This window comes from Sus scrofa, chromosome 6 (assembly GCF_054392235.1).
Source record: "Sus scrofa isolate SSC_HxYL_T2T_F1_AM1 chromosome 6, Sscrofa_HxYL_maternal_Yorkshire_Landrace_v2.0, whole genome shotgun sequence".
Lineage (NCBI taxonomy): Eukaryota > Metazoa > Chordata > Mammalia > Artiodactyla > Suidae > Sus > Sus scrofa.
Genome location: NC_139388.1, coordinates 87695623 through 87718173, shown reverse-complemented (window position 1 = coordinate 87718173; position 22551 = coordinate 87695623). Strand labels below are relative to the sequence as shown.

At 56.6% G+C, this 22551-nt stretch overlaps 1 protein-coding gene across 1 annotated transcript; it reads right to left on the bottom strand.

Moving 5' to 3' along the window:
* Nucleotides 1-1118: 1118 nt before the first annotated feature.
* On the bottom strand, nt 1119-16981 carry SELENON (selenoprotein N). The gene is made up of 12 exons (XM_084963389.1): nt 16763-16981; nt 15980-16097; nt 12076-12209; nt 9517-9729; nt 9193-9317; nt 8549-8686; nt 6895-6976; nt 6322-6510; nt 5843-5948; nt 4657-4769; nt 4462-4563; nt 1119-3045 (listed from the first exon to the last, which is right to left on the bottom strand). Exons 1-12 carry the CDS (start codon nt 16943-16945, stop codon nt 2875-2877), a joined length of 1674 nt encoding a protein of 557 aa, XP_084819515.1. The 5' UTR covers nt 16946-16981; the 3' UTR covers nt 1119-2874.
* Nucleotides 16982-22551: the final 5570 nt, after the last annotated feature.

Below are 22551 nucleotides of genomic sequence, written 5' to 3'. Positions count from 1 at the left end.
TCTTTCTCAACACAGAGCATCAGTTTCTAAAAATAATTAAGTTGTACTATGAAGCCTATAACAATTTTTTTTCCTATTTATTTTATGGCCACACCTGGGGCAAATGAAAATTTCTGGGCCATAGATCAAATCCCAGCCCCATCTGTGACCTATGCTATATAGCCTGGGCAATGCCAGATCCCTTAATTCACTGCACCGGCCGGGGATCAAACTCAAACCTCTGTGGTTGGATTCTTGACCTACAGCTTAACTACATGGGGGATTTCTTACAAACTTATTTTGAGCAAGTCACTTAAGCCTTCTAGTGACAAATAAGACAGCAGAAGGTAGTCCAGCCATGCTCCCTTGCCCATCTGCCAAGCCAATCCCAGCAAAGGAGTGGGACCAAGGACAGAACTGAACATCCAGGTCAAAGAAAAGGCACTTAGAACCACTCCAATCTCTCCAGTTGTATTGTAGGACATGTTGGGGACAGGGGAGGGAAGTGGCAGAAGGGTAACAGGCGGACAGCTGGGAGCCCTTCCCCACCATGAGCCTTAAGACATAGTGGAGGTCGGGCAGAGGCCTCAGGTGAGGATGCAGAAAGCCCAGGCAATCATCACCTTCCATGGGACAAGGGCTGCTCAACACGGGCCGGCCCTCCCAGACTAGTCCAGGGGAAGAGCCCGCTGAGCGGGAGGGCTGAACCTCTGCTCACACCAGATGGCTTGTGGGACAGGCTGCTGCCACCCATGCTTAGAAGCACTGAGACAGACTTAGCGTCCCCCTCCCCGCCCCCTGTAAGCAGCATGGAAACACTGCCTCCCAGAAGGGATACAAAGAACATGGCTGAGGAGTTCCCATTGTATCCATGAGGATGTGGGTTCCATCCCTGGCCTCGCTCAGTGGGTTAAGAATCCGGCGTTGCCGTGAGCTGTGGTGTAGGTCGCAGACATGGCTTGGTTCTGATGTTGCTGTGGCTGTGGTATAGGCCGGTGGCTACAGCTCCGATTAGACCCCTAGCCTGGGAACTTCCACATGCTGCAGATGTGACCCAAAAAAGCAAAACAAACAAACAAACCTGGCTGAGCTTGTGGCTCATGCCTCATTTGCTCTGGAGAACAGAGAAGAATGAGACATTTTGATTTGAAAGGATTTCTTTTTTTCACCTCAGTGAAAACAGGCAGAGGGGAGAGGAGCAGAGGGCACAGTGCAAGACAAAACAGTCCAACATCAAGATACAGGCTGAATTTCAACTCTACTGCTGAGGGGCCTTGGGCAAGTCACTTCACTTTCCTGAGACCCAGTTTCTTCAACTGCAAAATGGGAATGATTAATATCCAACTAGGATTCCATGCGCGAAATACCTGTAATCTTAAAGTGCCTTAGACAGACTGTCTTAGACTCTTGACAGCTGGCCATTACGATGGTACTTGATGACAACATTGAGAACAAGACGTCTGTGAGGAGGACTCGGTGTGGCAGGCAGAGGCCTGGGGCGCATCTGGGGGAACGTCTGCCTTCCTTCCCTTCCAGGTTTAAGAGGGAGGCCCCCGTGCGTTAGGGGAGGGGGAGCAGGCTTGATGAAAGCCCAAGGAAGCCCAAGGCCCCTTGTGGAGAACAAGGAGAGAGCTGGGGGTATAATGACTCTCTGAGGACTATTTTTAAAAAGCTGGAAGAGGAGAAGGAAGAGAGGGATATTTCTTCCCGCAGGAGCAACTGCAAAGACATCAAGCTGGACCCACCGAGGCTTTCAGATCCAGCAATCATGGGGCGGCTGCTGGGGATACCATGGCCCCCTTCTTTCTCCTCTGTGCCAGGGCTATATCAAAAATACATACAAACCGTGAGAAAGTTCACATAAAAACACTTTTTTTCCATGTATAAAAAAGAGACTGGCTATAGTCAGTGGCTTAGGATGTGGGCCAAGGCCCTAGAGTGGCCAGAGAGAGTCGGCGGCCTCTCAGTGGTGGACAAGCTGCTCTGGGTGGCCCGAGGGCCGGGACAACGCCAGCTCTGGGGGAGGCTGTGTTCCTTGGGGGGGCTGCACTTCTGTGGGGTTGCGGTCCGAGGGGCAGGAGTTGGTATTGTGGGGACACTGGCTCTAGCAGTCCTACTGTGACCTGCGCTAGGGTGGGTGGTAGGGCTGCTGTGGTCCTGGGCCACCGCGGACTCCGTGCCAAGGAGCCTACTTCACAGTAAACCTCCCCCAGAGAGCTGGCCTCCAGCAAGTCCTAAAATAGGTTCTGGGGTCCTGTCATCAGGTCGCACATGAACCATCTTGGGAGCAACAGGGGCACAGTGTGACCTCCCCTTCTGAAGGAGGGTTCCGTCCTGACAGCTTCCAGAAGGTTCTCTCCCCTAAGACCGACCCCACTGGCACAGGACGGAGCCAGGGCTACGGCAAGAAGGCTCCAGACAAACAGGAGTGCTTCCTTGATAGCCTCCCCCACCCCCAGGCCAGGGCTTCTGGATGTTTCTTCTGGGAGAGGGGAGAGTTAGGAGAGAGAGGTGGCCCTTTCTTCCCAGCACCCACTCTTTCCTCCTGTTTACCCCTCAAGGGCCTGGGCCATATGCCTGAGTGGGTGTGGTCCAGGGAGATGCCCCCAGGCCCTGCTTGGGGGCCCCTGAGCAGCTTCTGGAGCCAGGCAGGCAGTAAAAAGCTGATGTTGGCAGCTGGAGCTAGAGATCCCCCCACCTGGTCAGCCCAAGATCCCTTGTCTCCTCATCATTGAGGCAAAGCTCGGATGCCACCCTTGGCTGACCCCGGGCCCACAGGCGCCTGACAGGTGCAGTGGGAGGGCCTGCCGTGTGAAATGTGTGAGGACCTCGGGGCAGAGGGGCCGAGCGGCCCCCGTCCAGCCTGGCTTCTCATGGCTGGGCCAGGCGGGCACACTAGGGCTGGAGGAGAGGCAGGCCGCGGCGAAGGCCCTCCTGCAGGAACTGCATGTATGTGGCTGTGGACGGGTCTTCAAAAGTGGACGAGAAGCTGAAGACATTGTTCTCGATGTCCTGGGGCTTCATGGAGGTGATGTCCAAGAAGTAGTTGGCGTTGATGTGGTGAACCTGCGAGGAGGACTGGTGAGGAGCGTTCCCCTTGCCTCGCCTGCTCACCTCTGACTCCAGGCCTCCACACCTTGCCCGCCAGGCGAAAACCCAACACCTCTGACTATCACCTTTCCCTCCCTGCCTCCTGCCGCACCCTCTCTCCTCTGTTTCTGTAACCCCATGCATGCTCACTTCTGTCAAAATGCTCCTCCGCCCACCCAGGCTGTGTGCCCTGCAGCCTCCATGTCCAGCTAGCGGGCACCTTAAGGGCAGGTGCCTAGTAAAGGCACAAACAGGTCAACAAGTGGGGCATCTGCACTTGCTGCCCAGGCGGGGTCCGATCTGCCCAGCTCCAAGATCCCAGAGCCTGTGGCCCACGGTGGGCGCCATGAACGGGTGTGAGCTGGCCGGTTCCCCCAGCCCTTTCCTCCTGAGCTTGAGGCAGAAGGCCCCTGGCTGGTGCCCTCTTTCTCACCGCCAAGCCCGTACTTCCAGGGCAGCCCCAGCTCTTGCTCCTGCACAGCTCCCCACCCCCCTACATCGCCCAGCCCCTCACTGCCCATTCCTTAGGACTTAGAAGATAAGGGGTGGCTTCCATCAGAAGAGTAGGAGATGCTGAGGCTCACGTGTGGGTACCTGTTTTTTTTTTTTTTTTTTTTGGTCTTTTGTCCTTTTAGGGCCACACTGGCGGCATATGGAGGTTCCCAGGCTAGGGGTCTAATCGGAGCTATAGCCACCAGCCTATGCCAGAGCCACAGCAATGCCAGATCCAAGCTGCGTCTGCGACCTACACCACAGCTCACGGCAACGCCGGATTCTTAACCCACTGAGCGAGGCCAGGGATGGAACCTGCAATCTCGTGGCTCCTAGTTGGATTCACTTCCGATGCACCATGACGGGAACACCATGGGCACCTGTTTTCAAACCCAGCTTATACTTAATCATGCAGCTTTTGCCAAGTCTCTGAACCTTTCTGAGCCTGTAACCATGTTTGTAAAACCAGCCTTCATGATCCTCTATCTCCCAAAGCTTCTGGGAGAATCCAGCGGAGGGCGTGAGTGCTGCATGAGGGGTCTTCTCTGCTGTCACAAGTCCTGCCCCGCCCTCCCCAGGGCTGGCCGCCAGGGTCTGGGGCAGGCTTTTCCCTGCCAGGTCGCGTTCCTGTCCACTCTGCTGCTAGACTGTACCTGTTGCTGCCAGGCCCCCAAAGTGCTATTGAGGTCCCCCTTCTGAGGGAGTGTCCCAACACCTGCACGAAGCAGGCCGAGGGAACATCAGGGGATAAGTGAGGCTCAGACCGGCTAAGGGACCAGCCAGGAAGTGGCAGAGCTGGGCCTGGAGCCGATGGGGTCTGTAAGCCCTGCCCCTAGTTTGCTGCTTCCTCTGCTGCACGGCGCCTGGCCCAGGGCTGGGTACAGGGGGCGGGGGACCTACCACGGTGCCATTGGGCAGGCAGATCATCATCTCCACGGGGAAGCTGTACTTCTCCAGGTGCAGGCCAGCCAGCTTCTTGTGGGATGGGTTCTCCTGGTTGTTCTACAGGGACAGTTGGGCACATTCCTGATGCCTCCGCTCCCAGCGCTGTCCCAGGGGCTCCCGTGGGGCTCTTCCCACCCACCTGCCACTCACCTGCAGGTCCTCCAGCTCTTTCACCAGGGACCAGGTGCTGATGAAGCTCTCGTTGAGAAGGGTGAGGATGGGCGAACTTTCCAGGACAGTCTCCCGGAGAGTCCGCCCTGAACCTGTTTGGGGAGAGGCAAGGCTGGGTGGCTGAGGCACCCCACATGTCATACTGGGTTTTCTCTCAGCCATAAACCTTGTGGACTGTAGAATGGTCTATGTCGCCAGGTGAAATGGCAGACTCAAAGCGTGCACTACAGAGGAGGTGCTGAATAAATGGGAGCCATAATTAACATCAACAACATACTAGCATCCTAGGCCGAGGCCTGGGGTGGGGGCCTACCTGGCCCAGCGGCTTGCACAGTGACAGTTTCTTAAACTCATTAAACTCTGGGCCCCAGGGCCTTTGCACAGATTATTCTCTTACCTAAAACACTTCCTCCCTGTTACTTGGCAAACTCCTCCTCATCCTTCAAAGTCTCAGCTTAAATGTCACTTTCTCTAAGAAGCCTTCCCTGCCCTCCTGTTACACACTTGCACCTTGCCTTGTGTAAACTCACCACGCTTGTACTTATTCATTCAGTGTCTGCCTTCTGCACACACTGTGTGCTCCCTGAGGACAGGGACTGCTTCTGACTTCCTTAATGCAAGATACCCAGCACCTAGCCTACGGCTTGGCACAGGAGGGGCCCAGGATGTTTGCTGATTGGCTGGATGAGGGTACGGCTGCTGTTTGCTCATCTTTGAACCCACTGTCAGGCACCCAAAGAACTTTGCACCCAGCAGGTCTCCACTGAATTTTGTGAATGAGCGAATGCAGCCCAGCCTCTGGCACTACCTTCTCTCACACGTGTGCAACACTTTACAGAGCACAGGCACTTTCATGCCTCTTTTCACATACTCTGGGTGAATGTTACCCCCTCACTGCTGAGAAAACAGGCTCAGGGAAGGAAAGTCACTTGGCCAAGGTCTCTAAGCTGAAAATGGCCAATCTGGGCTCTTCTACTGTGTCCAGCAGCCTCCTCCGAGCTTAGCACAGAACCCCCGAAGCCCTCACCCCACACCCCTGCCCCATGTCGCCCTGAGTCCCTTGTGCTCAGGTAGGAGAGTTCCACTGCTCTTAGAACCTCCTGCACCCACGAGGTGTGAAACCCACCCCCCCATTCTCCCCTCAGACTGGCGGGGTGTCCCTCACCTCAGCAGGACTGGTCGTCCAGGGCCCCCCACAGCAGGATTGAGTGCACCAGCTTGTTCTTGGCCTGGGCTTGCTCAAAGGCCTCGGTAAACGGCAGGTAGGTGACCTGGGGCCAAGTCGAGACGGAGAGAAGCTATTGTGTGCGGCTGGTATCCCAGTCAGGGGCTGAGTGTGTGATGTGTACGTGGGTGTGTTGGCAGTGTGTGTACGTATGTGTGTGCGGGTAGTGTGACTGCATGTGTGTGTATGTATGTCTGTACGTTTGCTGTGTGTGTGGTGTGTGTGTCGGGGTGAAGGGGTGATGCTGAGCCCAGGGGATGCCTCCTCCAAGTTCTGAAGGGCAAATGGGAGGCTCCCCAACCCAGGCTGGGCCCACAGGGAGGCAGGCTCAGCAGCAGCCCTGCCCAGACCCCACGCCCAGGGCCCACCTGCTGCTCCCCCAGCTCCGGCTCCGGCCCGGGGAGCCTGACCCGCCTCACCTTCTTGAAGGGGTACATGGCCACCTCCAGGCGCCGGGTGGCCTCCTCCCAGCTCAGCTCCTGCTGCCACTTGATCTCCTCAAACACAAACTGGAGGGGCTCCCCCGAGGGCAGGCGGCTGTCGATCATGTTGCCGTCCTCGTCCAGGATCACAGAGGGCACTGAGGGGCCCATGGCCTCCAGCTCCATCTGGGCCGGAGGTCAGTAAGGGATGACATCAGTGAGGCCATCTCAGCGAGGGCCAAGGGTCCTCTGGGGAACCTGAGAGGCCCTCAAAGATACCCCACTCACTGCAGAGGTGGGGAGACAGACCCAGGGCAGGGCCTGGTCAGGGCTGTGCAGTGAGTCGTGACAGAGCCAGCGTCCAGCCAGGGCTCCACCACCTGAAGGCCTGTGGCAGAGGGTGGGCTCTGTGTGCAGGAACAGGTGGCTTTCTAGGATCCTGCTTTGGGGACAGTGGCTTTGGTCTGCCAGGAGCTCTGCCCTTCACTGCTCTGAGGCTCCTAGCCAGCTGGGCCCCCCCGAAGCCGAGCTCTGCCTTCCTACCAGGCTAAGGACCACCCGTGCGCTCACCTGGGGTATGTAGCCGATGTCCACCTCCATGTTGCTGCTCTCACTGGCCCCGTATAGCCACTCCATGTCCACATTCAGAGACCTGGGGACAGGTGCGAGGGTGGCTAGGGCAGATCACCCCCATCAAGACCCACGAACCATACGCCGGACTTTATCTCACTGAAAGTATGCACCTGACCCCATTTTACAGAAGAGGACACTGAGGCTTGGCAAGGTGAACCCAAGGTCTCAGTCACTGAGACTCTGATGGCAGAACTTGGGCCCTTTCCTCTGCCCAAGCTGCCTCCTCGGAAGGCACTGTGAGCACAGCACCCTCCGCTGGCCCGGCCCTTCACAAAGGGCTTCCCCATCTGTGTCTCACGCACTACCCGTGACTCGTGACTCTTCGAGGCAGAGATCACCCAGGACACAGGGTGGGGCAGGAATGAAAAGCCACCAGTGTCCTTCCTGAGCTGGCCTCCCCAGGTGGCTTGATCATGTGCAACCTGCGCATCCGCCACATGGGGTCGCCCCAAGACTGACAACCAATGGACTTGGGCCAGTGAAACCAGCGTGGTGAGCTCAGTGCCCTGGGAGGGGGTCAGGCGCCTGCGGCTTAGTCATGACACGCGCCCAGGAGCATTTGCTCCTGTTTCTCCTAGTCCAGGACCCCACCTCCAATCCCTGGGCTGAACCCTTGCAGCATGAGGCTTGTGTGCTGAGGGCAGGAGGAGGAGGAGAGCTTTCCCCTGTGAACTGGGATGCTCGCGCTTGGGGGGACAGAGAGGAAGCTACTCCTGCTCCTAGGGGCAACTTCCTCTTCCCAGGCTACCCAACAACCCCCTCGCTCCTGCCTGGGAGCCACCCCCCCATCCAGAAGATGAGGAAACAGGCCTGGAGGGGCCAGGGTCTCGCCCACTGCCACGGAGCCCACTGGTGCCACGGCCGAGACTTAGCTCTGAGCCCCTGGGCTCCCAGCCCAGGGCTTGTCCCTGTACAGTCACTCAGGCCCCCTACGCAGCTACTTGCTATCAGAGAGGAACCTGGATTCTCTGCATCCTCTGCTCCTGACAAGAGGCTGATTCTGAGCACATTGGGCAGGCAGGCCAGTGATTGGCATGGAGCCCTCCCAGGAGTTCCCTTCTGCTCCCCAGGGCCTGTGGTAGCAACTGCAGGCGTGGAGGGCCGGCCCCTCAGGCCTTTGGGTGGGGTTCCCTTTGCCTGGCTAAACTCTCCTCGGCCCCCAGGTCACTGCATAGATGCTTCTCTCTTTGGGAAGCCTTCCTGGACCCCGACCAGCCAGGTCCCTGTCTACCACCTGCTGGCCTCTCCCTAGGGTGGCATGAGCAGGCTATGGTGACAGACTGTCAGCAGTATGAGGGTGGAGAGGCCGCAGCTTCAGGGAGGGCCTGCTGGCTGCTGCACTAGGTCCCAGTACAGAGCTGGGGGGCCTGGCCCACGTGGCCTCTGGAACACACGTATTGGATGATGGCGTGACCCTCCCATCAGCCCACCTCAAGCTGCCTCCTCCTGGGTCAGCTCCAGGCCCCTTCCAGGAGAAGTGGCTCTGGGGAGAGACTGAGGGGGCCTCTCGCCCCTGCATCTGAGCTCCTGGAGCTAGTGGGGGGCAAAGAGGAGCAGGATGCTGGGGCTGGGCCGGGGCCAAGGCTCTTACCTGTGGTTGGGCACGAAGAGCCGGAAGTCGCGGACGTGGGTGGCGTCTTTGGAGAGGATGATGTGGCCGGTGAACTGAGCTGGTGAGAACCAGAAGGGGAAGTCGGGCGGCTCACTGAGCTGGAACTCGGCGTGGATGCTGTGGAGGAAGGTGCCCGGCTGGAAACAGGCCTCCTGCTGAGCAGAGCCCTGCACTTGCCCCCACCCCCCCACTTCTGCCCCAAAGCCTGGGACCCCTCGGCCAGGCCGGGTGGGGAGGGAGGAAGGAGAGCGTGGGCAGGGAGAAGGGAGGCCAGCCAGGCGCTGCCCAGCCTCAGGGCCCGGTTTGTGTGCTACCCTAGCTTGGCTCTCCTCTGAGCTCTCACGGCCTCTCCAGGTGCGTGTGACCTGGCGTCACAGCTCTTACACACCCGCGGCAGTGAGGATGACAGCCCCATGCTGAAGCACATTTGATGCCCTTCCCCTTCCTCCTGGAGGAAGTCACCGTCTCCCTGACGCACAATGAGGGAAACAGGCTCCGAGAGCCAAGTGGCTTGCCCAGGACCACAGTGAGCTAAGCAGTGGGGTAAGGCCCTGCGCTCCCGGTGCTGTACCCTCCTGTGCTGCCCTGGAGTCCCAGGTCCGGGGGCTGCGAGGACCCCTTACCGGAACATCACGGTGTAGTAGAAGTCACTGATGGCGGTCAGGCAGGCGACGGCCCCCTGAGGGGCAAAGCGGGTCTTCACGAAGGGCCGAGGGTGGAACATGCTCAGGAGCCGGTGGATGATGACCTGGGGGAGGGCGAGGGGACCGGGGCTGGCTTGCTGGGCCCTGCTCCTCTGCAGAGAGTCTGCTCTGGGTCTGGAGCCCGGAAGCAGGGGGGTGGGGGTGGGAGGAGAGCGGGGGGAAGCAGGCACACACACGGGGTGGGGGGGCCCGATGCCAGCAATGGGGTGCAGGGCCCAGGGGCTTGCCATGGGCTGCCCTCACCTCCTTGCCCTTGGGTGGTGGTGGGTAGAAGCGGTTGTTGGACAGATAGCCGGTGAAGACGCTCAGCTCACTGGGGATGATCCACCAGGGCTCGCCCAGCTCCACGTGGCCTCGAGGGGGAAGGAAGGGCCGGAAGTGGCGGGCGGCAAACACTGCACTTGGTGAGGCTGCGGAGGTCCAGTTGCGGAGGCCGGACAGGGCCAGGCGGGAGACCTGGGGCGGGGGAAAGCCGGAGCTCTGTGGCACTGAGAACCTCCCAGCCCACAAGCCCAGGAGGCAGAGGGTCTGGGGAGGCTCCTGCCCTGTCGACGGCCATGAACCTGGCGCTGTCCTGCCAGAGCCGAGGCTCATCTCACCTTCCCTGGCCTTCTGCCCGAGAAGCGGTGCCCCTGCGGTCCCTCAGGCCTAGCCCAGACCAGAAGTGTTTGCTTGAGGGGAGAGGAGCCAAGGCAGCTGGAGGGGCCCACCAGGACCGGAACGGGGGGCTCTGCACAGGAGCTTCTGCCTCCTCTTCCTGCCCTCTCCAAGCCCCTGGCCTCACATGGTCCTGCCTCGTTTTTTTCTGCAGAAGCCAGCAGGCCAGCCCTGCCTGCCACTGCCCTGTCCTGGGCTTCCTCACCTCCTCCAGCGGCCCTGCTTTCCACTCCCTAATCCCTGCAATGGGCAAAAGGCCTTACCTGAGCTGTTTTCTCCTCAGTAACCCACCTCCCTGCTGTCCAATGGGTGAATGGAGGGAGACAATGAGACAGACGTGCAGACTCCCGGCTGCACATCTGCCTGGAGCACGCAGGTCCCCTGATAAAAGCTCCAGCTTCAGTAGCTCCTCCCCACCCTTCTGGGCCCATCAGGGGCCCCTGTGACAGTGAGTGCCTGGTCCCCCTCAGGGGTGCTCCGCTGTACCACTTTTGACAGTAGCAGGTCCCCTACCTCCCTGGTGGTGGGAGCCGGGCTCAGTGGGAAGCAGAGGTGGGAGGAGAGGGATCTCACAGGCAGGTTCTCAAAGCAGAGCTGGCTGTGCAGGGTCCTGCTTACAGACTGGGGAGCTCTTAGGGGAGCAACCTGCAAAGGGGGGCTGAGCTAGGGAGGCAGGACGGGGGGGCCGCCCTGGCCCCACTCCCCTGTAAGCAGGGGTGTAGGAGGGACTCAGCTCAGACACCACTCCAGCCCATCAATGCCAAACCCTTCTCCACCCAGATCTTACTGGACTCTTCTCCTGGATTTCCCCCTGGGACCTCAACCTCAACATACCCTCCCTATCAGCCCCACTCCCCCCTCCACACTCCGTCGGGCATTAGGGCCACCATGCACCTGACCCCCAGCCAGAAGTCTGAGTCCCGCTGCTCACCGCCCCGCCCCACAACTTTCCATTAGTAGCCACGCCCTGCCTTTCTTCCTTCCCAGGCATCCTCTGGGCAGTCCTTCCTCTCCATCACCACGGCCTCTCCCGGCCTGCCTTCCCTCCCTCCTAGGACCTGGTCTTCTGGTCTCCCCTTCTCCCCAGCTGCCATCCTGGAAAGCCTAAATCTGATGAGAGAAGTCTCCTGTTTCAGAATCTGTTATGGTGTTTTACTGCTGCAGAACGAAGGCCAAAGTCAGGCAGCTGAGGTCCTCTGCCCTCTGGCAACTTGTCCTCTAGTCCCACTGACTGGGGTGCCTCTGCATGTGTTCCCAGGGCTCTGGGTCCAGTCATACCCTCTCTCTGCTCTTTGTTGGCCTGCCTGGCACTTCCTGCCTTCAGGCCCTTGTTTATGTTGAAGTGACAGTTCAACTGAACCATGAGGGCCTAGTGGGTGTTGGCTGGGCAGAGAGAAAGCTGTTCCTGGCTGAGGGACCAGCATATGAGAAGGCTCACGGCTGGAAGAAAGCCAGACATCCAGAGTAGTGGAGAGCTGAGAGCAGAAGGCAGGGGAGAGGCCGGAAAGGCAGGCAGGGCCTGGGGATGCCTGGACCCTGGGAGGGCTTGAGACCCAAACCACAGGGCATCGGGTTGGGGTAGGGCTGGTTCGGATGGCCCACCCCACGCCCCCTGCCAGGGGCTGGACCTCTGAACTCAAGAGAACGCAAGAGAGCACCTGTCAGGTGCCAGGCACTGTGCCAGGGGCCTGGAGATGCGCAAAAGTGTGAGTCACAGGCCTGTCCTGAAGAAGCTCACAGCCTGGGGAGGAAGACTGACTTGCAGAAAGTAATGATTATAAGTGAGGTGCCTACATCAGCCTGGGCACTTGCTGGTTCCTCCAGCCGGATCCTTCCTGCCCCTGCGACACGGGGCAGAGCCCTCTGCCCCCTGCAGTCACTGCCAGAGGCCCTTCAGGGGCTCATGTTTATCCCTCCTACCTCCCCTACCAGACCATGTGTCAGGACAGCAAGGAGGGCATGCCACCCACTTCGGGACCCCCACAGCCTGGCCCACTGGGCCACAGAGGGTGGCTGATAAAGGAAGGAAGGAAAGAAAGAATGAAAGCAGAGCACAGACCCATTCTCAGGACGTGACTGCACACAGATGGTCCCCGCCTCTGGTCCCGCATGCGGGGGCCTCCTGCCACCCCTGCCCCAACTTACCCCCAGGAACCCATCTTTGCTCTTGGTCATGGACTCTGGGAGCAGAGGCTGGAATCGCGCTTCTATGGTGAGTGTCTCCTCACTGGGGTCAGGGGGCAGCTCCTCCTCCTCGTAGCTGGCCGAAGGAGTTGACCCTACGAGACACAGGTCGCTGGAGAGAGGTCCTGCCTTAGATGGCAGGGCCTCACTTCTCTCCGGATGGCCACGAGGGCCAGGGATTAGGGGAGCCAGGCTTGGGAGGGAGAGGGGTGGGGAGGGCGTGACAGGGAACAATCACCAAAGTGACAACATAGATCACATTGTTTAGCAAACACGTACAAACAAATGGTCTCTGTATGATACGCAGTGTATATAATATATAATATATATAATATAGGACAAGGTATATTTCATTGTAGTTTCACAGTAGCCCTGTGAGGCAGTGTTACCAATTTCATCTTACAAGGGAGAAACTGAAGAAGGCTCAGAGAGGTGAAGTCAGTTCCCCAGGGTCACACAGCTAGGTAATGAAGGAAAGAGGATTCAAACCCAGGCCTGTTTTACTCTAAACCCACAATCAACTACGACCCTCTCCTGGGGGTGTTAAGATCTCAAAAGTTTCCTCAAAGGCTGAGGAACCAGATAGCCTGGGTTCAAATCCTAGTCCTCCCTCTCACCAGCTGTGTGATGACTGGCCCAGTGGCTCAGTATGAGGATTAGATAAGATAAGCCACATGAGGTTAGCACTGGGCCTGGCACAGAGTAAACCTGTAATAAATTTTAGCTGTATTACTATTACCAGAGGTTTCAAGGGTGGGGATCCCATGGAACTGGGGCTCAAACCTAACTCCATTTCTTTCTTTCTTTTCTTCTTCTTCTTTTTTTTTTTTTTTTTTTGCTTTTCGGGGCCGTACCCACGGCATATGGAAGTTCCCAGGCTAGGGACTGAATTGGAGCTACAGCTGCTGGCCTACACCACAGCCACAGCAACACCAGATCTGAGCCATGTCCGCGACGTACACCACAGCTCATGGCAACGCCGGATCCTTAACCCACTGAGCGAGGCCAGGGATCGAACCCGCAACCTCATGGTTCCTAGTCAGATTTGCTTCCACTGCGCCACGATGGGAACACCCCTAATTCCATTTCTAACATGTGCTCTCTCCTCCAGGCCGGGCTGGCTGCAGAAAGGCCATTCTCACGGTTTCACTTCCCTTGTTCTCCCAACCAAATCTGAGATGAATTTGGTGCTGCACCCACACAAGGTGACAGCTAGGCAGGCAGCTGCCTCTCCCAGCAGCCGGGATCCCCAGTGTCAAAGAGACAGCTAGAGCTTGGAGAGGAGAACACTCTCGCCAGGCACTGTCGGCCCAGCTCTAGCACGAGATCGGCTCCATTTCTTGGATGTTTTGGGCCAAATCACTCAGCCTCTCTGGTTTTCCTACATGAGAAATGGGGACCACGCTACCGTGTTTGGCCTATCATGCGGAGGGTGGGCTGGGGGGAGGCATCTCAGGAAGAAGCAAAGGCTGCTCAGAGAGGTGCTCAGTCAGGGGACAAGGAACATTGAGCAATAGCAAGAAGCAGAAGCAGCGGATCTTCGATGTCACAGAAAGAGCACTGGTCTGGAAGGGAGGAGACCTGCTTCTCCCTGATTTCCTGGGGGCCACGTTTCCCCGCGGGAGAGGGGCTGGGTGGCGGAGGCTGAAGTCTGATCTCTTCCTGCTCAGAGTCTGCAGCCTTTCAAGGGTGGAGGGAGTCACAACACGGCTTGGGAGGAGTGAAGCCTATCTCAGGAGTGACTGAGGGCAGGACGGCCCCACAATACAGATAAGATAACAGCCAGCAGCAGGCCAGGCAGTCCTGTCATGTCTGCGCCCTCAGGGCAGAGAGCATGCTTGGCATTTGTTGACTGACTGAATAACGGACAGAATGAATGGGTGCATTCAGGGCTAGGGGTCAAATCAGAGCAGCAGCTGCCGGCCTATGCCACAGCCCCACCAGATCAGAGCTGCATCTGCCACCTACACCATAGCTCACGGTAACACCAGATCTGTAACCCACTTAGGGAGGCCAGGGACCAAACCCACATCCTCAAGGATACTAGTTGGGAGCAGGAACTCCCTCAAGGCAGTGTCTTAACCAGGGATCATCAGAATTGCCCAGGATGCCTTTTTAAACTGCCGATGCCCAGAACCCTCCTCAGACCTATTGAGTCAAAGTCTTCAGGGACCAGAATCAGGAAAACGTGCTTCTGATTAGTGCTCCCCAGTGGCTCCTGATGCAAATCCCTGTTCTGAAGAATCAGGGCTATGCCTGGATTTGTAAGACAAGGCAGAACATTTCAAAAGAGCAGGCTAGAAACCTCAACAGACGGGAACAAGAGGAATACGCAGGGTTATTGGTCAGCCCTGTTTATCTAATTATTTTACTGTTATCATAGATAATTACAAATAATAATGCTCAGCAGTTGATGGCTCTTTGGTTTTTTTTTAATAAAATGTTTTATTTCCTGACATAAATAACATTTACTCATAGACAATTTGCAAAACTTCTATAAATGAAACACATATAACCATACCAACTAGAGAGGACTGTCTGCCTCTATTTCCTGCATAGATGTGGTGTTTTTGGTTTTGTTTTGTTCTCCCAACAATGTGCTCCAGTGTTGCACTCACAGTGGCCTAGGAGTTAATGGAGGGAGAGGCTATTTGCCTCTGATAGAGAAACAGATTTGTGTGAAAAAATTAAAAGCACCTCCAAGCCCAACAAGCTTGGTCAACATGTCATCATGAGGCACCTTTTGCTCCCTGGCGATGAAAAAGGACAAGGAGGTGGCTGTGTGGATGCTCGAAGAAGTGTGTTCAAAATAAGTCAAAGCAAAGCCACACGGGGCTGACCAGTACACCCGTCCATGTGCTTTCATGACAGAACTGACTGCCCCTGGGGGGCACTGTCACATCCCCTCCAGCAAATTAGCATTTTTAGCTGACCTTCCTCCTCTGGCAGTGACCACAGGCCACCAGGCTAGCAAGTGGCTGACCTACCTAACCCATCCTGAGACAGAAAGCCCATGGCAGTCCTTTCGTGCTTCCTCACCTGAGAGCAGCTGGCGTCTCTTTTTCATCTTTCCCATATTGACCTACTTACACCAAGCAATTTGGGTGACAAGTAGATGCCCAAGATCGTAAGTTTAGGAAATGTCACCAAATACGGACACAGAAGTTAGGGTGATGATAGAGCGTGAGCATTCATTAGAATGCTTCGGCCCCAAACATTTACCAAAAAAAGAAAAAAAAAAAAATCACTGATTACAACCAGACAAAAATGGATGACAAGATGGGATAGGACTCTGACAGTATCCAAGCAGAGTTTAACATTTAGTAGTAATAGTGGTAGCTCCTGTCTATTGAATATCTACTGCCCGTCAATTTGCAGACAGTTTCTCTGATGTGCAAATGAGCTGGTGCAGGACCTGAGGACATGAGGTCCCTAAGCCTGGCTCTACACTTTTCCAGCCTGGGCTTGTCTCCCAAACTATAAACATGAGGATCAGGACAGTGTTCATCTCACGGGGCATTGCACAGATTAGAGGCTTAACTCCCAGGAGGTGCTTAAAGTGATGTCTGGTCCTGAGGAAGTGCTCAGGGAATATTAGCTACTATTATTCACACGAGGAGAACAGGCTCAGGGGTGTGTGTGTGTGTTTGTGTGTGTGTGTGTGTGTTGTATGTGCATGTGTCTGTTAAAGCAGCTTGCCCAAACCCCGGCTAGAAAGTGTCAGGGATGGGAGGACCCCAGGGCTGCTAGGCCCCACAGGCCTCCCCCCGACTCCAGGCAGCCCCCCTGCTTAGAGCAGACACAAGCAAGAAGCAGAGGGCAGGGCCTTGCCTCCTCCTCCCCAGTCCCCAGGCTCTCCTGGTACCTGTCAGCTTCTCGGCGATGGGCTTGAACTCCTCAGGGCTGATGTACATGTCCTGGTCAGTGTCCAGGGAGGAAAAGAGGAAGAGGCCTTCTGTCCCCAGGGCTTTCAGTGCTGAATCCTGCTTGGGAGGAGGTGGCTGGGCTGAGCAGTTGGATTCCCAACCAGTATCCCAAAGGCATGCAAGGAGCAGCTCCTGCCACCATCTTCCTGAGTTCCCTCAGCCCACCTCCCAGTTCGTGTGTCCAAACACCACCTCTGTGCACCCCAGAACCCCAGTCCCCTTCCCACCCCTCCTGGTCCCTTTGCTTCACTCCCTGCCCTCATCCAGTATCCACTCTGGTGATCCCTTTCTATCTGGACCCATCCCCCATCACCCTCTGGGTCCACCCATTGTCCTCGTCTGACTCCCCTGCCCACTGTCCCAGCGCTCCCTGGACCCATCCAGAGGCTCCAGTCCCTGCTTCTATGAGCTTTGTCTGCGGTCCACTGTCCCAGTCACCCACATATACTGTTCCCCTGAAGCCTGTCCCAGCCCCTGCTGCACGCTGGGCCAGTCCTTCCACCTCCCCCATCAGTCCTTCCAAGTCTGCCCGCCCCCCCAACCCCGTTTTCTTAGCCCTTCCATGCAGCCCTCCCAGCCCTAAGGCCCCGTCCCCCTCGGGTCGGGGCGCCCTTCCATCCCCGACCTCGCCTGGTCCCCCACCCGGCCCGGCCCCTCAGAGCCCAGCCCCTCCCAAGCCCACCCGACTCTCCCGGCCGCCGCGCCCTCCCCGCGGCCCGGACCTGCCGCGCGGCTGCCTGGGCCTCGGAGTGGCGGGCGAAGGCCCGCGCGGCGGCGGCGGCCGCGGCGGCGGCGAACAGCGCTCCGAGCAGCGCCAGGATGCGGCCGCGGCGCGGCGGGGGAGCGGGCGGCTCGGCGGGGCCGGGGCTGGGCGGCCCGCGCTCGCCCGGCCGGGCCCGGCCCATGTCGGCGACTCGCGGACGCTCCGGGCGGCCGGGAACGCGGACGGGCAGCGGCGCGGGCGCGGGCGGGGCCGGGGGCGGGGCCGGGGGACCCCGCGGGCCGGGGGCGGGGCAGCCGGGGGCGGGGCAACCGGGGGCGCGGCGTCCATGGGCGCGCTGGTCAGTAACCGGGCACCGGGACCCATTCCTGCCATTCGGTGCCTTCTTCTGGCATTTAATCTTCCACAAAGAAACCGGGCCTCCGCGTCCCATCCGGCCTGGAAGTGCCAGGCCGAGGCCTGGGAGAAGGAAGGGGCTGGGCTGGGCGGGGTGGGGAGGACCCGCACATCTGAAGCTTTGTCAGCTCTCTGTCCAGCTCTGTAGGCAGATGTGAGGGACCCAGCGGAGGGCACTTAGGTCCTCCAGCAGCTTCCAGGAATCTAGCTTCCACCCTTATTCCACCTGCCTTCTAAAATGTCCTCAGTCATCCCAAACCAGAAAAACCACCAGGTCCAACCCTCGCTATCCTTTTCATGGTCCACCTGGAAGGGCACTCCTGTAAATTCATCAGGATGGGAGCTACCTGTAGCCCTGAACCCTCACCTGTGGGACTAAAATTTCCTCACCTATAAGGAGGATTCAGGCTCTTCCGTGGGTTGTGGTGAAGAGGAATTACCCGGGTTGGCTGGGGTGGCAGTCCCTGGGCACCAAGCAAGGCTGGCTGTGAGTTGCCACCGCAGTGGTTTTTCTGGAGGACAACACGTGGAGGACTACCTTGAGGATAGAGGCAAGTGAAGTTTAATGACGTAATTTCTTTTTCAATTTTTAGGGCTACGCCCATGGCATATGGAGGTTCCCAGGCCACGGGTCGAATGGGAGCTACAGCTATCAGGCCTACACCACTGCCGCAGCAACGCGGGATCTGAGCTGTGTTTGCGACTTACGCCATAGGCTCATGGCAACGCCGGGTCCTTAACCCACTGAGCGAGGCCAGGGATCGAACCGACGTCCTCATGGATACTCGTCGGGCCGCGATGGGAACGCCCAGGAAGCACTTTCAAATCTGTTAAGTTCCTTGGTTCCCCTGGGCCTCTTCCGTTGTTATATCAAAGCCCCACGGAGCTCAGAGATGGCTCTGCCTGCACTTTGCCACCAGAGGGCAGCAGAGGCCAAAGCTTCTAGACAAGTACCCGGAGCCCAGGAGACCGGGAGAGCCCGGCTGGCACTTTGCCACCAGAGGGCAGCAGAGGCCAAAGCTTCTAGACAAGTACCCGGAGCCCAGGAGACCGGGAGAGCCCGGGTGCTGTCCTTGGAGATCACTGCCTGCCCCAGGGCCTGTGCACCCAATAAGTGCGGGATGTTGGAGGAGGGATTTCACAGGTGCTGAGCACCCACTTGGTGCTGAACTTAGTGTTGGAAGATTCACACTATCTTAGTTTGTTCTCAAGCCATGCAGTGGGGTGAGGATTGTTTGCCTCGTTTTTAACTTAAGGAGCCTGAGGAGTTCTTGTTGTGGCGCAGCAGAAACGCATTGACTAGGAACCATGAGGTCGTGGGTTCCATCCCTGGCCTCGCTCAGCGGGTTAAGGATCTGGCATTGCTGTGGCTATGGTGTAGGCTGGCAGCTGTAGCTCCGTTTCGACACCCTAGCCTGGGAACCTCCATATGCCGTGGGTGCAGCCCTAAAAAAAAGCAAATAAATAAATAAATAAATAAAATTAAGGAGCCTGAGCCCCGGCACCCAAGTCTGAGTCCAAATCTCTTGCCGTGCTGCCTCCCAGGGGACGGTCTAGCTGACTGAGTGGGGGCAGGGGCTGGCTTCTGTCACCACTTCTGTCCTTTGTGGGTAACCAGCTGTGACAGTGCCAGCTGTCAGGGCCCCACCTTCCCAATGCCCCTCCATGCACGACCTAGCATGTGGTGGGCACTCCCATGTCTTTTGGGTGAATGACTCCCAGGGGATCCTGGACCCAGCCCCTCACCCAGCACTCTGGCCCCACAACCTCCAAGGGACCCACTGAAGCCCTGACATCTGGTGTTGGTTTCCGAAGCCCTCCAACTGTGCCACGTCCAACTCATTACTGCTAATGTTTGGGGATACCCTGCATACGACAGATGCTATCAGAAAACCAAGTTCCCTTTTATCAGGAAGCAAAGCTAACAGAGCACAAAGCAGGTTAAGGGGGAAAGATGGATGAGCCGAGTTCCCTGGAAAATAAATGAGGGAAGTTTTCTTTGCCAGACTACTTTTATTTATTACCCTTGCTGGTGTCCATGGCCCAGGGCTGGAGAGACGTGGCTGGACTGGGAGGGGCATGTCTCTCAAAACTCAGGAGGATTGACGGGGTGGGGTGGGGGAGGAGGGACTTATGCAATTTGACTCAGATCAGTGAGCCTCTGGGGAAAGGATCAATCTTGGGATCCAGCTCTGGGAGACATCAGCTCTGGGCCTTGGCCATGGAGCAGGGCTGGGTGTCCCGCTGATGGGCACCTTTTCCAGGAGAACTTGCCTCCAAACCAAGGCCTGGGACAGAGGAGCTCAGGGCCTGGAGAGACTGGGCCATCGGGGCAGTGGTGGCTGGGGGCAGCCCTGCAGGAGCTCTTTGGCCCCTGACTGGGTGAGAGTGATATGTGGCACTAGCAGCAATTGGAAACTGTGCCAAGATAAATGGCACGTTGGCCATGTCCTCGAGGAGCTCATGGGTTAGCAGGGAATTCGCTCATTCACTCACTCAACAGAGAGTCACAAGGGTTTTCTGTGCCCTGTCCTGGGCCCTGGGAGCCTTCAGAGAAGGAAGTAGAGTCTCTGGTCTCCTAGATAAATCCGCCAATACTCTGACTCCCCGGACGTGAGCGCTTGGTGAGAGGGATGTACGCAGAGGAGGGTCCCCCTGACTGTCGGGAGGGGTCAGGGGAGGCTTCACAGAACCCCAAGTCCAGCCGGGTTAAGGAGTTCAGGGGGTCACCTTCCGGAATCGTGGGAAGAGAATCCCAAGGGCAGGAAGATCAGGAGCAAAGGCCCCGAGGCATGTTCATGGCATTGGGAGGGTGTTGGCCAGGGAGTCTGAGCAGAGGGACTGGGGGTGGTAGGAAGGGAGAGGATGCAGGAAAGGCAGGCTGGGCTCCAACCAGCTTGAGAAAAGCTTGGACTTCATCCTGGGGACAATGCAGCCATCAGAAGGGAGGGACTTTCTGCCACTGTGGCCAGATCAGACTGTTGGGGGGCAGTCCCTCCCTGCTGTGTCCTTGCTTCTGCCTGGAGGCAGAGGAGGTGGTGTTTTCACACCCTGGGTGTCTGTGTATACCCTCCCAGTGCTCCACCTGCCCCCTGGGAGAGGGAGCTGGCTGGCCTGGCTGCAGCCTTGGTAGCAGGGTCACAGCCTCAAACTCTGGCTGTCATTCTTTCTCTCTCACACACACTGGCACCTACCTGCCTTCTGGAAGCATCCTCTTTTCTTCTGCTTCCTGTATTTCTGGGCTAAGCTCACCAGAAAGGGGGTCTCCCTCCTGCAGTGGCTCTGCTGCTCTCTAGGGAGTAAGAGCAAATTAGGATTTTCAACACCAGCTCTACTGGGAAAACGAACCTGGTGGGCTGCGGGGGCGGGGGGTAGTGAGAGCCACTGGCTCTGTTGCTTTGTGTTTCTCTGGTATCATCTGGGACCTTGGAGAGTCAGAGGGGTGATTTACCCCATACCCAAACCTGATATCTTGGAAGCCAATAATAGGACCAGCATTTGAGAGCGAAATGTCTCTTGGGAAAACTGAGGCTTCTGGGGCCATTGCAGGAGTGGCTTTACATGCCTGAACCCCGTGGGCTTCTCAACAAACTAAGAATTCCATGCTGGGACCAAGAATTCTTGGTCTCAGGAACACAGTAGCAAAGAAGACAGTACCCTTTGAAGCTAAATATTCTAGTAGCAGGAGAGAGGGGATGAACAGAGAAGATAGTTTCCGATAATGGTGAGCATGAAGGGGTGAGACAAGGTGGTACAGAGGGACACAGGCAGGGGATGGGTGACTTTGGCTAGGAGGTAACCTGCACCTTGCAACCAGAGTGGGAAGAAGAGGCCAGCTCAGTGGGGATGGAGGAAAGGGCCTCCCAGGCAGAGGGAAGAGGAAGCAGCCAGTGCAAAGGCCCGGAGGTAGAAACAAGCTGTGTTCAAGAAACATCAAGAAGGCAGAGTGAGTTATTGGGAGAGTGACAGGAGAAAAGTTGGTCACAGGCTGGGGCCATGTTATCAAGAACCTTGCAGGTCATGGCAACGAGTTGCATTTAGATATGATGGGAATCCAACCTAAGATCTTAGGCGAGGGAGTGATACATGATTTCTAGTAACCAAAAAGGAGAAACACACTATATGCAATAGCCAAGACATGGAAACAACCTAAATGTCCATCAAGAGGAAGAGTGGATAAGGAAGATGTGGTACACATACACAGTGGAATATTACTCAGCCATTAAAAGGAAAGAAATAACGGCATTTGCAGCACATGGATGGGCCCAGAAATGATCATGCTAAGTGAAATCAGTCAGACAGGGAGACACCAGCATCAAATGCTATCGCTGACACGTGGAATCTTAAAAAAGGACACAATGAACTTCTTTGCTGAATAGATACTGACTCACAGACTTTGAAAAACTTATGGTTTCCAAATGAGACAGGTTAGGGGGTGGGGGATGGGCTGGGGGTTTGGGATGAAAATGCTATAAAGCCGGGTTGTGACGATGGTTGTACCACTATAAATGTAATAAAACGCCTTGTGTAATTAAAAATAAACTTAAAAAAACCAACCAAACAAAAAGGAGAAACAACCCAGATTTCCATCGATGAGCAGATAAGCAAAATGTGGCAAATCCATACAGTGGATCTTAATCGGCCATTACAAGGAGTGAAGCGCTGACATGTCGTGTTATAGCGTGGATAGGCCTCTGAAACTGCGCCGAGTGAAAGAAGCCAGACACAGAGACCACAGAGCGCATGACTCTGTTTCTAGGAAGTGGCCAGAATGGGCACATCTACAGAGATGGGAAGGTCATCAGTCCATTAGTGGTTGCCTGGGGCTGGAGTGGGGGAAGGGGAGGAGGGAGGACAGGGAGAGTCTGCTAGTGGGTTCGAGGCTTCTTTGGGAGGCATAACATGTTCTAAAATTAATTATGGTGATGGTTGTACAACTCTGTGAATGTACTAAAAAATATGGGTGTACCCATGGTGGCTCAGTGGTGCTGAACTGACTAGTATGAGGACACAAGTTCAATTCCTGGCCTCTATCAGTGGGTTAAGGATCTGGTGTTGCCGTGAGCTGTGGTGCAGGCCGGCAGCTGTAGCTCTGATGCATCCCCTAGCCTGGGAACCAGATATGCTGCAGGGGCATCCCTAAAAAGCAAAATAAAATAAAATTTAAAATTTTTAAAAATTAAAAAATAGGAATTTTATGCTCTAAAGGGGTGAATTTTATGGCATATGAATTATAAGGCAATAAATCTTTTTTTTTTTTTAAAGAACTTTCTGGTTTCTGAGTGAAGAATGGACTGAGAGGAGCAGGAGTGGAAGGAGGGGGACAGGCGGCTCTGTCTCCAGCCCGAAGGCGTCAGGGGCCTGAGCTTATGATGAGCTGGAGAGGTTGGAGGA